This window comes from Struthio camelus, chromosome 6, assembly GCF_040807025.1.
Source record: "Struthio camelus isolate bStrCam1 chromosome 6, bStrCam1.hap1, whole genome shotgun sequence".
NCBI classification, from domain to species: Eukaryota; Metazoa; Chordata; class Aves; order Struthioniformes; family Struthionidae; genus Struthio; species Struthio camelus.
Window position 1 is genome coordinate 14,848,034 of NC_090947.1, and position 13,491 is coordinate 14,861,524.

Below are 13,491 nucleotides of genomic sequence, written 5' to 3' on the forward strand. Positions count from 1 at the left end.
TGAATGGAAGGTGACATGTTAATGCCTTATTTTCACTACCCAAAGAATGACTGACTTTCTTTTTTATTCTGTGATAATCACTGTTTTAGTTATCCTGTAATAAAGTTTGAGGGTGTAAAATTCTAGCAGGGCACAGCACTGAACGTGAACCGTAGACTGGAAACGTAACGTGTCATAGCTCTGTAAGACGGCGTACTTCAAAGTCTCGCTAATCGTTTTGTTTCACAGGCTTCAAAACTCCTGCCCTCCCAGCATCCAAGCTCTCGCTTCAGAGAGCTAACTGCTTGGGCCAACACGATCCGTAGCTTTCCTGACTTAAAACCTAACAGTGTATCAGGCCCCAAGAAAACACTGCTGCCTACCTGTGAAGGGGAGATACAAACTGGAACAATTGCAGTACTGCAATTTAGCTTAAAGAAAAATAATGCAACTCTACATAACCATAACTATTTTCCTCAAATATTCTACACTGGCCTCTGAGGAATCTGTTGTCCCATCCACTTTATAAATGATGGGGATACAACTGCTGCCAGACGGCTGGAACGGAGCAACTCAAGGCAGCGGGTTTCCCCGTGTTAGATGCACTCACCACACCTATCTCTGCGGGCATCAGGCATTACAGCTAGGAAAGGGATTTGCTCTGCGACAGGCCGAAGGACAGTAATTTTCCACAGTGCTGTTCATCCTACAAATTCTCAAGTATTTCCTGCTTTAGTTAATGCCTATTGCACTGGCAACAGCTTACTCAGATTTCCCTTCTGCCACACCAGCGCACCCTCCCAGTGGGAAGGCGTTCCTGAGCGTCGCGCAGCGGAGCGCGGCTTGGCAGCGGGACTCGCGAGCTGGAAGGTAAGCTACAAGGGGAACCAAGAGATACAACAGGAACCAAGGAGCTTCCTGCTGTAACATCTCTTCAGCAGCTTTCAAGAGGTACAAACACGACAGAGAGAATTGTCAGTTTTTCAGCTGCTTTAACCGCACCAGTTCAGCTGTGGATAGTCAGAGAAATTCCAGTTTTGTATTAGGAAAGAAAAAAAAAATCCAAATAATTCAACTCCTTTCAAAAATCACAGTTTCTAACCCTAAACAGTTATTCAGAGGATGCAACATCATTATAGTGAATTCTATTAAAAAAAAAAAAAAAAAAAAAAAAGAGGGAGGATTTAAAAGCCTTTTGTAAAAGCAAGAGAGAACATACCTGTAACAAAGTACATTGCTAACAAAGAGGGAAAACTCCCAGAAAGTTTTGGAAGCATCCTTCTTCTGCTAACCTTTCTCAAGCACACAAAGCGAACCTGAAAGCTTTTCAGGAGCTAAAGGCACATCTTGGGTACTGCAACATGCCCTGCATATTTGAAACAGTAATTGTTTTGAGATTTCAGACATATATGGTGCTGTCATTTGAAAAGTGTGATGGATGAGAAACTGGAAACCTCAAGGAATTAGTAATAGGATATAAAGTATTTCACCTCTAGGTCACCAGTTCAAATTCAGCCAGGTTGGTAGTGACCAAAAGTTGTTACCATCTGGCAGCTGTTCACTGGCTGACGTAAACTGAGTTGAGGGTCTCAGCGCATTTCCTAGTGGACAGGTGTCCACATCACAGAAAACACCATAATTAACTCTCTGTGTGGCTTTCTCAGCAAAGCCGCTGAACAGCAAGTGGAAGTAAAGACTGAACTATGCTCCAGGTCAGCATGAAGGCAGGTTGGTTGCAGAGCACTGCAGATTCTTAACCATAACTCCCCTTTAGGGGACACACAGATTAGGGAGGGACTTAATTAATCATCATCGCACTCCTGTTTTATAGCATCATCAAAATAAATGCAGTAGCCCTTCCAACTCAGGAAAGAGGTTACATGCTGCTGTTTCTGCACAGTGCAGATTTTTTTTTTTAATATGCAGCTATTACAATGATTGGAAGCATAATAAATGAATTCAAAAATAAAGTATTACAATTCAATTATTAAAAATAGTAAGCTTACCCTAATGCACAATTCTAGTTACTCCATCTCAAAAAAGCACTTATTATTAGAGGGCTCAGACTGTAGAAGGCTGTGATTATCCAACTTCAGAAATAAGAGGAAACTTGTTTAAAAAAAAAAAAAAAGGAAAAAAAGAATACAGCAGAGAATCAAGTGACATTTCTTCAAAAAGAACTGAAATGTTAAATCACTGAAACCAAACAAGGTCAGGCACTAGACACCTGCAAAAAAGACTGTTTCCAAACCTTAAATAAAATGTTTCTTCTTAATATTTGAATTACCATTTCCCCACATGGTACGTAGTTAGGCTCATCGCTTCATGGCATCCTTGAGGCCAACACCAACCAAAAATGCAAAGCAGGTTTGGGCAAGAACACCATCCAGTTACAATAATAGCTCTAAAATGGACCGCTTGCACCCAGGAGTTCTAGGTCATGTTTCTCTGGAGCTACAGTAAACAGTTCTAGACAGAGAACTGTGCGAGCCTTCAGAGTACCGCCCAGGAACAACAGGAAAGTTCCTGCCTTACGCACGTTCTTCTAAAAAGGAACTGGGAAATTAATATTGAGTCTGCTTCCAGCCCATCTGTGCCCTGAGCAAGATATGGGAGCAGTTGTGTATGGTACCACCTAAACCACCTTTTTGCCATAGCTTGATCAAGCCCTATTATACCTGAAACTGTTAGAGCAGGTACAGTGACTGGGTGCAATCTGAAACACCTCTCTCACCGTGGTGTCCATGGGATTCAGGCAACCAAACAGAATTCAAGTTCTTTCATATCATCAGTCTTTCAACACGCAAAGGCATTTCTTGAACACCGGTATCTGTTCATACAAATGTTCACCATGCTTATAAGGCTGAGCCAAGGGCTGCTGATGTTAAACAGGAAAGAATACGGAAACTGTCATTCCAGGGAAAAGCCCTCCACCACCTAGTGTAAAAAACAGCCACAGCTCCTAAGTGGCTAGAACGTGGCATTTTGGGCTGAAGGATTTGACAACAGTAGCTGACTTTGGAATGTTCTGAGCACTCCTTCAGATAATGGCAACTTTAAATAAACTTGCTGAATACTCGTGTAAATTATTTCCATTTGGCTGTCTCATTATTCAATATGCTTTCAAGGAACATGGTGATGAAAGAAGAAAAATACCTCTTTCTAACATAACCATACTGGCAAGAGGATCAACATTATCAGTATTCAAAGAATGTCTTGGCAGGATAAACCTTCATAAAAAGAAGGCACACCAGCTAATCCAAGTTGTCAAAATAGCAATAGTACTTCAAGGGTTGATCTCCAAAGTGATTCATTATTTATTGCTAATACTTTTGTTTCTGCTCAGAATGTTTTGTTTGTAATCGAGTAATTCCTATCTCAGAAATTCACTGACAAAAAGTACACTATAAATGAACCCTAAGATGACTGATAAAAGGACACACATTTTTCTTTCTTACTAGAAAACAACCTGAGGGCACAAAGAGCATCGTGGTTCTTCACAGAAAAAAATCTTGACATTTAATGGCAATATTTTCATACAGAGTAAAACAGATATGAAACGTGGTACAATGGCAAGAATAATTTCCAGAACCTGTAGAGGCAGCAAAATGCAAACCATAAAAAAAAAAAAAAAAAAAAAAAGTGGTGGAAATAAAACATGCAATGCATTGCGGACCCTAAAAATGCACACACATTCAACAGCTCAGTAAGAGACCTGATTTTCTAAAATGAGTTTCTGCTAGAATCAATTGGACAACCATGTTCAACGTGCCTAACCTCAAAATTTTATGAAAGTTTCAGCCTCGTAATACAATATATTCTTCCTCAGCAAAGCTAGAACTATGCTTTCCTTCACACTCCTTTCATTTCTTATAAAATGCAGGACTTAAAAGAAGGATTTTTGTTAAAGTACTGGTTTTGCCACTTATTTGCAAGTTTTCTTTGAAATATACTGTATTGTACTATCCTTACTACTCTTTTGACTCATCTTTCCACGTCTTGCACTACCTCATCTCTGCTACCTTCTTGCTCTTTTAAGCCCTGGAACCTGATCCTGACGTGTATCTTCTTCCATTGCAACAGAAAGTATTGGCTCAGCCTCAAGAATCTGGGATTCTAGGAACTCCTTTGAATGATTGGCCATATAATTTTTTTCAGTAATATGTAATTCATGAGCTCCATGAAAAATAGAGCTGTTCTCAGAACTCAGTTCATTCTCCTAGTACATTTCAAAAAGAAATGTAACCAAAAAAAAAAAAAAAAGAACTATCACAGGCAATCCTATTCAGTAGAGCGGTAGAGTATAGTAGCACAAATACACTGTAGGATCACTGCAGGAAAAATGTCTTCTGATCTGAAATAACAATTTAATGACAATATTTAGCATATGAAGGAAGACTATTCATGTCCTGTGATATTACCGTAAAATACATGCGTGTAGACCTGTTCAAAGTTGCTATGCATTGGAATTAGAGAATTTTGAATTTCTTAAAAAGTACAATGCGATACATAACTTTTATTTTGCAAGGAATTACAACAGCAGTAGAAACACAGGAATCTGCATTCACAGCTTTAAAATATTTTACAGACTATTTTAAAACATTTACACATACATCGAGACTATACTCTCCATGGGATTTTAGTCCTTGATTTTCCCAGATCAGCAATAGCTACTGAGCGACCTCTTGTGTTGAAACCTGTCTGAGCAGTGTTTTTTTTTTTTCTTTAATAAATTAAATGAACTTATAAGATGTAAAATGAAGACCGTAAAATTAGCACCATCTCTACCACCACAGTGAATAAATATAGACTACAGACATCATTTATATTGATTTGTTTTACCAGACAAGCCTACCCAAACTGTGTATTGATGAATTTACCTCTGAAGCTAAAAGGACAGGTATATCGTCATATCTTTCCAGAAACTGGGAAATGTTTGGGTTATAACATGGATTTTTTTCTTCCAAAGCTGGGTTGAGACTATTACCTGAAATGAGTTTCAAGTAGCTATTAAATGAGACAGTTTTTCAGTTACTACTACCCTCTCACTAGGTAGGTAGCGCCAGTTCAAGCAATCTTGTTTTCTTCTCCTTGTTCTGTATCAGAGACTCATTTTAAATCCATGCAACATCCTCTAACCAAAAGATTACTAGCCTGAAGGAATATCATGCATGACAGCAGATAATGCCAATTGTTAATATGTTCTCAAGTTCTTTGCTTACATGATCACAACGACTTGCAGCTATCTCTGCTTCTCTGTAAACCACAACGTACGTATATCCTGCCACTGCTCTCCCTACCTAACGGTTTCTCTTTCCTCCAACTTGCTGAGCTTAACCAGACTTCAGAGTGCAATTTCATTGTTAAAAAAAAAAAAATTTTTTTTAATGTCTTCTTAACAGAACGTTTGCATGAGTTACTCTGGTGACAAAATATCCTCATAATGAATTTTACCACCCTTATCTCCAACAAAATCAATAGAGTTTAGAGGACATTGGTTGTGTCCCTTCTTGTTCATGAGCAAAAGGACAGGTTGGTAAGACATAGCCATTTGTATCTCTGCATTTACTTTAGCTTTCACCGGGGTTTAGATCACACAAGGAGCGTTAAGAGTGATTTTGCAAACTCAGACCATTGCTCAAAAGGCTGAATATCAGTGAAAGAACCATACTCTTGAAACCCAGAATAAATTTATAAAGCTAAAAGTTTGCAGGAATCTATTTTACTTTGTCACCTGAGCACAGCCAACACCAAAATCAACATGCAGTGGCTACTCTTGTGCTTCCCTCCATGCCATTTTTGCAGCAAGTAGTGTGAAAAAGCGGTGTGATCAGATTCCTGCACATAATTTCTACTGTATTAAAATAAACATAGAAAAATGAAAAATAAGACATGTAATAGTCTAATCAAATCAAAAGAGGATGAAATCAAAACATAATTAAAAATAATTTGCAACTTCTCTATAGTGATCTCACTGCTGCAGCCCTTCTCCTTCCTCATTCCTCTTTCTTCCCAAATCACTGCTGTTTTACCTAGCAAACACATTCCCAAACCTCTCTCCTATCACCCAGAGGCAGCAACAGGAATTTCCACTGGAAAAGATCACACAAGTACCATAAGTAACCATGCAAGAGATGTCTCGTGCAGAAAGGTCAACTGAGCAACTCCTCCTTCAGTCACAAGACACAAGATGTTTCCCAATTCACCATATCAAACTTAAGATCTGTAATAGAAGATATAAGCTACAGGTGACGCAGAGGGGGCCAAAAAAGTCAGTGGAAGATACGGGCAACACGTTGTACTTGCAGTAGCCAAGGGCATTAAATAAAAACCCCACCTTAACCGCAGAATAATTATATCATATCCTTCAAAGAGGGCAAAAACCACCAATAAGAGATGAAATTAGTTTTATGACTCTACAGTTAAGACCAATACTGTGAAGCACTGCTAGATATGTCAGGGAGATTAACACAATCTAAGAAGTGCACACCTCCAAGATCTCTGGTTTCAAACTTTCTGTAGTCTCAAATGAAACGCTGAAAGTAGTTATACTTACTCAGTTTCTGAATACTAATTCTACAGCCACAGGGCTAGCTTCTTGGTTCTTTGCAATATCTACTTTTGGATATTTAAAGATTACACACACATATATATAATCAGAGCATGTTATACAACCCCAGAAGAGGATGCTGTCCTCTCAAGAAAGCAGAGTCAATCATCATTTCCACTGGAAGGGAACTGAAGCATGAATGTTTAGTTAATGAAGAGTCTAATTGATCAAAAATGTTCCATAAACTGGGAAAAGAGCAAAATTAACATAGCATTTTAGAACAGAAGAAGAACTGCCAAGGGATCTGTCCATAAAACATCACCCTCTACTTTGTGGCAAAATGGAAATTCATTAGCATAATTTTCCCCTCACGTGTCAAAGTCAGGAGCAGAGCCAACAGAATTAGCTACATTAAACTGGGCTCAGGGAAAGGAGGATGGCTCAGTGTGTCGCTTCTGTAGCTGTGCTGTAAGATTCAGCAGCCCGTGAATTCAAAGTACCTTCCAAGTAGCCTCTTAATTTGTACTCCCAAGTCTAAATAAATAACAGCAAGTCCAACTAAAACTTGTTGTTATAACATATGTTACTCTTATTTGAACCAATGTGGCAAATTGTTTTGAATTTTTTAACTTTTTAAAATGAAGCCATCATTGTGTATTGAGCTCCAGTTATTCAGCATGCAACAAACCACCTCTACGTGCTACAGTGTCTACCCAGGTAAGGTAAGCCAAATAACATTTTCAAGAGTATATTCAATTAGCTTAGGTTAACACTTGATCAGCCCCTTAGGCCTAGTAAGATCCCACTACTTTGTTCTGTAGAACACAAACATCTTTATTAACTACCAGCATGTAAAATAATTCTTACACTTCATATATCTAACCTAGTATCCACTGGAGCAAACCCTAAGGCAGATCTGAGTCTCCTCTGAGTTTCAGAAGCTTAGGGTCAAGATCTGTAACCGTCATAGGTAAACACATTTACAGAGGGAAGAACGAAGTGGAAGTCCAAAAGAAACGTGATAACAGAAGTCCTAGGAATTAAAGGTTTTATGTAGTAAAGCAACGGTGAACTACATAAACTCATCAGAAACTGATTCTTATGATGGCTGATACAGAAAAATTCACTATTACCTTATTATGTGTAAAGATTATCCGCAGGTCTGGTTTTATGATGCCATATGCTGTCAGAAGATCTTGGATTTTTTTCAGCTCCTCCTTACATTTTTTAGTTGTTGAGTAAAACTGTTTTCTTACAGGAAGATTCTTAAACAACTTTAGGACTGTTACTGTCGTACCTGCAAGCAGGTGATAAAAAAACAAGCAGAGTTAACACTGAAAGCATACCACTGACTGGATATAAAGGAAACTTTATTTTTACTGGAAGAGACTTGTCTGTATTCAGCTGCACGCAGATAATCCCTAATAAGACAAAATATACTAAGTTAGCAGTCATCTTCCCAAAATACATACATACAAGCTCCAAACCCCTTTCTTCATTTAGTTATGATTGTAGCGTGAAGCTTTCTTCCGCACTCCTGACAGTAGTAAGAATCAGCCACTAAAAAAAGCTAAAGACTTTTTGGTGCATATTAAGTTAACTTTCCTTCCTGAAATGAGTAACAGACCAGAACATGATCAGATATACCAGGAGGCAGGGGAATACATATCCTCATTAAAGCCCTTCACTATTATTTGCATAGAGACCTGAATGGTTAGATACCTCTGCATAGTTCATGGCATAGTATATAATCTGTACAAGAGAATGAATCTACCAATACAATCACACAAATTCCTAGACTGAAAGGACATTACAAAGTATTAAACAGACACCACAGAATTCATTTTTCAATAGCAGTCAACCATCCCACAGCTTTGACAAAACCATGTCAACACAACTCAGCCTCCAGAACAGGCTTTCCAGCTGTGGAAAGCACTACAGCCTAAACCTAAAAGAATTTCTCCAGTTAAAACTGGAAGTCCAAATCCCATGTTGTGGAGTTTTCAGATGCAACTCTTTTTTCAGTACCTGTCCAACGACTAGCTCCAGGCAGCTAGCCTCTGACCAAATGGCTCCCTACTGCCGGCTAGCAGGCAGACAAGGAAGAGAGGCAAGTCTGGTAGCAGGGCTCCACTTTGCCCATACAAAACACAGGGCAGTCAGCCGTGGTGCCAAATGGGCGCAGAATATTGGCAAGCAGCAATCGCATCTATGGCTCAGCTAGGATGTACTAAGGGTGAGAATAGATGCAACTTTAACCTGCTTCTCCAGAAGCACACTACAGTAACAAGAAAGGAACAAACAGTTTATTTTTTGAGAACACAGAACTGCTGAAATGTGAATGGAAGTATACAGTGGTCTTTAACGGTCCTCACTGGGCAAGAATTAGCTGAACGGAGCATGGAGCAGAGGAAATGCTACCCCAAACCTGCATCAAGTCTGAACCACCAAGGCCAAAGCTGAGGTGAGGGCAACATCTATTTTTCACATAAACATGCAGCAGGAATTTCAAGTGCACACACCCTTCCCTGCAGGTTACAAAGAACTGTGACTTTGCTGGGTCCTATAGGCACACTGTTTCCAGCAACTCCCTTTCATACAGTATGGCAATTCTTCCTCCTTTAAGCAAGGATTTGTACAGAAAGAAACTTTTGAAAGAAACCTCTGCCCCAAAGAAACCTTTCATACATCTTTCATAGTAAGTTTGCCTGCACCTGTGGCATAGAATTTTTATGGCTTTTATATGAGCTCTGCCAGCTCAAATTACTGTCTAAAGCAACTTCTGAGATGCATTATTTCTTATGCTAATAACATGTTCTCAATTGACGGACATAAGGCAAGACATGTTTACAACTACTAAGACTTCATACTCAGACTCTAAGTAGAGAACAGGTATTTCAACATGAAATGGAGCCCCAGAGAAACATAAAATACTTGTTTCGCAATGCAACACTGCAATAATGATATCCTACCTTGCCCAAGATGGGAAGGCTTTTGAGAAGTTATATGCCCACTGCTATCCAAAACATACTGAGTGCTGAAGTCATCAACAGCTGTCTTGGTTGTGATCAAAACCTATAAAGAATAAAAAAAAAAAAAAAATCTGTGTTAATCAAAAATTCACAAAGTTCCGAATGGTTTTTTTTTTTTTTTTTAAAACAAGCTTTGCTATCATTCTCACCATCAACTTATTTTAGCTATAACAATTACATTTAATGAGCTTATAAAATATTTCTTCCACTGGTGTTACTTGCAGTCACAGAAACATTCTGCATTATATCTGATTTTTCCAACTATTTAACTAAAAGCCACACGTTTCTATTACAACGCTACCTAAAGCATAGCTAGCCCTAAGATCTAAAACACACACGCTTCCATATTTTCTATTCTAACCACAATAGATTTGAACAACTAAATCAATTGATATTTTTGCATTTTCGTCCTTCATGAGAGAAGATACAGGATCACAACTCTTAATTCATGTTAGATACCATATACATAACCACTATTATCAAGCAAACAGTGTATTATCTTTCCACACCCACCATATCTAGCAATCAGTAGTGATATGTTTTGTAAGCTATTCAGGTAATACACAGATCAGCTTTAGCAAGACCAATCACACACCAGAAGTTTAATAAACCTGCAGCTCCTTGAGTTCAGATATTAATATTCTGAACGATAAAGCCTCTATAACCATCCAGAAGGACACAAAGGTTATCATTCATACAGAGCTTTGGGATATTTTGGTTTATTTTAGTTTCCCATATGAATAATTCTGAGTTCAACCACACCTCCGAAGAGAAAAAAACAGTAACTGATTAATTGGCAATGACAATATTACACAACCGAGTTAGGGGCCAATAATATAGTACCTTTTAATTGAAACTATAGGGGGCAGTTTAGGTAAACAGAATGCAACTAAGGCCAGGAGTGCTTAATTAACATAATTACTGAGCCAAGAATTAAAGTAATACCTATTAAAGTTCATAATACACTCAGGCCACCTCCTCTCTCTTATGAAATGTACCACAGAGCTGATTAAATGCTCAGAAGACACGGCATCCTACTCTCACAACTCCTCAGAACAAACCCATGATCAAGGTCTGTCATCATCTGTCAAAACACCAATACTTCTGGAGGCATCTCTCTTTGGAAATCTCTGTCCAAACACACAGACCAGCCCTGCTTAGGGTAACACGACTGTAGTCCAAGGTAGCACAGAGTGGAGCACTCCCATCCTCTAACATCCCTCCTGACCTTGACAGTCAGTGGTTCCAAGCAGACGCAGATATCACTACCTTCTTGCAGGATCTGATCCATCAGAGACTTAAAAAGCAGAACCCAAAACTTGGCTGTGACACAGCATGGAGACAGAAAGGCAGAGCGCAGTGGAACTCATAGATGCTGTGCTCTTAATGGTTTGATCATCTTTGAAGTTGGTTTTGAACCAATTTATTTAAATGGTCAGAAGGTTAATTCCTAATTATCCATACACTGTCACAGCCAGTCCTGTTAACACCAACATATGGATCAGACTCAGGACAGGGAGCAGGTTCCTGTTTACTCATAAGAAAAACAACACGTTTGTGCAACGGCAGTTACGTACCTGTCAAGGAGCAATATGCAGCCCAGCAAGATCCCATGACTGCTGATCACCTAGATAACATCAAGGCAAAAACCCTCACTGAAACTGCAGCTACGGAGACCATCAGTTCTCTGACGTGACAGTCCTCTGAAGTGATTTCTGCTGGCCACCACCTCTTCTTTCTCATTTTGATTTAGCTAAACTCAAGCAGCAAACTCAGCCACTCTCTCGGACGTTATCCTTTCCGATAGATAAAATCGCAAAGGATAAGCGACTGTTCTAAGGAACCAACTATCTATACTCTGATGCAAAAGAAAAGGACAAGGAAACACTAAGTATTCTGACCTGCTCTGATGGAGGGAAGAAAACGCAGCACCACCAGCTACCAAACCAATACAACAGAGAGGCTGGACTGACGCTAACAAGAAATCCACATTGCTTTCTAACCATAGGACATGACTTCTAGGGGGAAAAAAAGGCAGCATACACAAACCAAACTGTTCAGAAAACATATCCCTGACAGGATGCCAGAACAATTTCGAGTCTTTGCACTTATATTCTCATATAGTTTTCAGACACTCACACACACCCTACAACAAAAAAACACAAAAGATCTGATACATTCACAGCAACTTCTCACCTCTGATATGCAACAAATTGATCCCAAGGCTTCCCCACGGAAACCGTATGTTGTCAAGCTTTCAAGGTCCTCAGAAGAGCTTATTTTTGAGGTGTAGTGTTTAACTGCCATAACTGGAACATCAGCAACCTTGATTCCACTGCCGTTGTCTCTCACTTCTACTTTGTCAAACCCATAGTTCTCCTAAAAGAGGACAAAAACATATCAAACACTAAAATAGCAACCCAAATAAATTAAGACACAAGTTTGAAACAGCTGAGGGTTCAGCGTGTAGCCATCAACACAGAAGTGAGAATTTTGCTTAATTGGAGAAACGGAACAAACAGAAAATGTCTCAGTTTAAAAAAAAAAGCATACATGTTAAGACTGTAGTGATGGCTTCTCTAGCTAAATTATGTATTTTATACCCTGTAGTTTGGAAACAGCATATAATTCCAGTTTTCAATTTTACCCTATTTATGTTTGTGGAAGTAGTTTATTTATTTATTTAACTACCTTGAAACTTGTAGAACCTAAGCTCAGAAAAAGATCTATGGCTGGAAAACTAAAGACTGTGCATTCTTTTTCACCTCTCTTACCTGTTTGGCATTGATTTTTTCAAATTGCAAATGCAGCCCTGCATCCGTTAAAGCCAGTGGGCCACAACTTGTAAAATTTTGAAGGAGAAAATTTAGAAAAAAATACATTTGAATCTGTTTCTTTTTTTTTTTTTTTTTTTTTTAAAACCTGCTTAGGCTGCAGGAAAACGGGATATTTGGGGCAGGGCTGGGGAGGTGTTCAGAAGAAAGAAGACATTTCTACATTTATGTTCTACCCATATTTTTATTTAAGAAATATCAAGAACATGAAGTCAGCTCTTCCTGCTTATTTGTCAGAAGGCCCCTCCACACTTGGACTTGGAACCAATCCAGAGTTAATGAGATTGTTGAGCTCTCTTGTGTGCTCAATCTTACTTAAGTTTCACTCAGCAAAAACAACATTTTAATGCAAAAATATTCTTATCACAAAAAAATCCAGAAAAAGAATCCACTGTTTTACAATATTATTTAGTATAGCTGCGCATGTTGCAGGTATTCTTCGCTACCCTAGTACCCACCGCACAGTGATCAGCAAATCTCACTTAGTCATTGACAACCAGAGTAAAGCCAAGTAATGTATCATTTATTTGTTTTAGAAATACAGCCATTTGGATTGGGCTGAACTGACAAGGAATAACAGTAGTGCAGATGACTTATGCAATGGCTATGGTTGAAATTGCTCTTCAGTTGATTTGGGACTTCTCACTATGGAGAGCCAATTATTGCTCTGTGAAACTCGCACTGGGTAGCATTCAGCAAAGTTCTGTATTACCATCCCAGAAAAAGAGACAAGGTCTGCTCTAACAGTTACTGAAGGCTCCAAAACTTTCTGCTGGCTTCCATTAATAGGGATCAGCCGACAAGATCAGATTCTGACTCTTTTATCCTCAAAACTGTACATACACTACTCTCTTTGAAGTTACTCATGCAGCAAGATATTATGCAGTCTGAATATTGGGAAGGTACAGGTCATCACAGATCACTGTGAGGACAGAGTAGTTCTTATCTGCACATCAGTTCAGATAAGGCAAATAACAAAAGCATCTTCCTCAGCAGCCGCAGGAAACCATACTCAGATGGAAACCGCTTGAGACTTACCCAGAAAAGATAGCAGTGATATTTGTGACTTGGATACAGACAAAGGAGCAAGTAGAAA

At 38.9% G+C, this 13,491-nt stretch overlaps 1 protein-coding gene across 4 annotated transcripts in view; it reads right to left on the minus strand.

Annotated features, from left to right (window-relative positions):
• PMS1 (PMS1 homolog 1, mismatch repair system component) overlaps nt 1-13,491 on the minus strand; it is a 47,581-nt gene that overhangs the window by 30,731 nt on the left and 3,359 nt on the right. For all 4 annotated transcript variants that reach the window (XM_068948319.1, XM_068948320.1, XM_068948321.1 and 1 more), the window contains exons 4-6: nt 11,758-11,940; nt 9,502-9,604; nt 7,663-7,826 (exon numbers count right to left, since the gene is read on the minus strand). In XM_068948319.1, the coding sequence (XP_068804420.1) occupies nt 7,663-7,826; nt 9,502-9,604; nt 11,758-11,940 (450 nt within the window). The remainder of the gene's footprint in view (nt 1-7,662; nt 7,827-9,501; nt 9,605-11,757; nt 11,941-13,491) is intronic.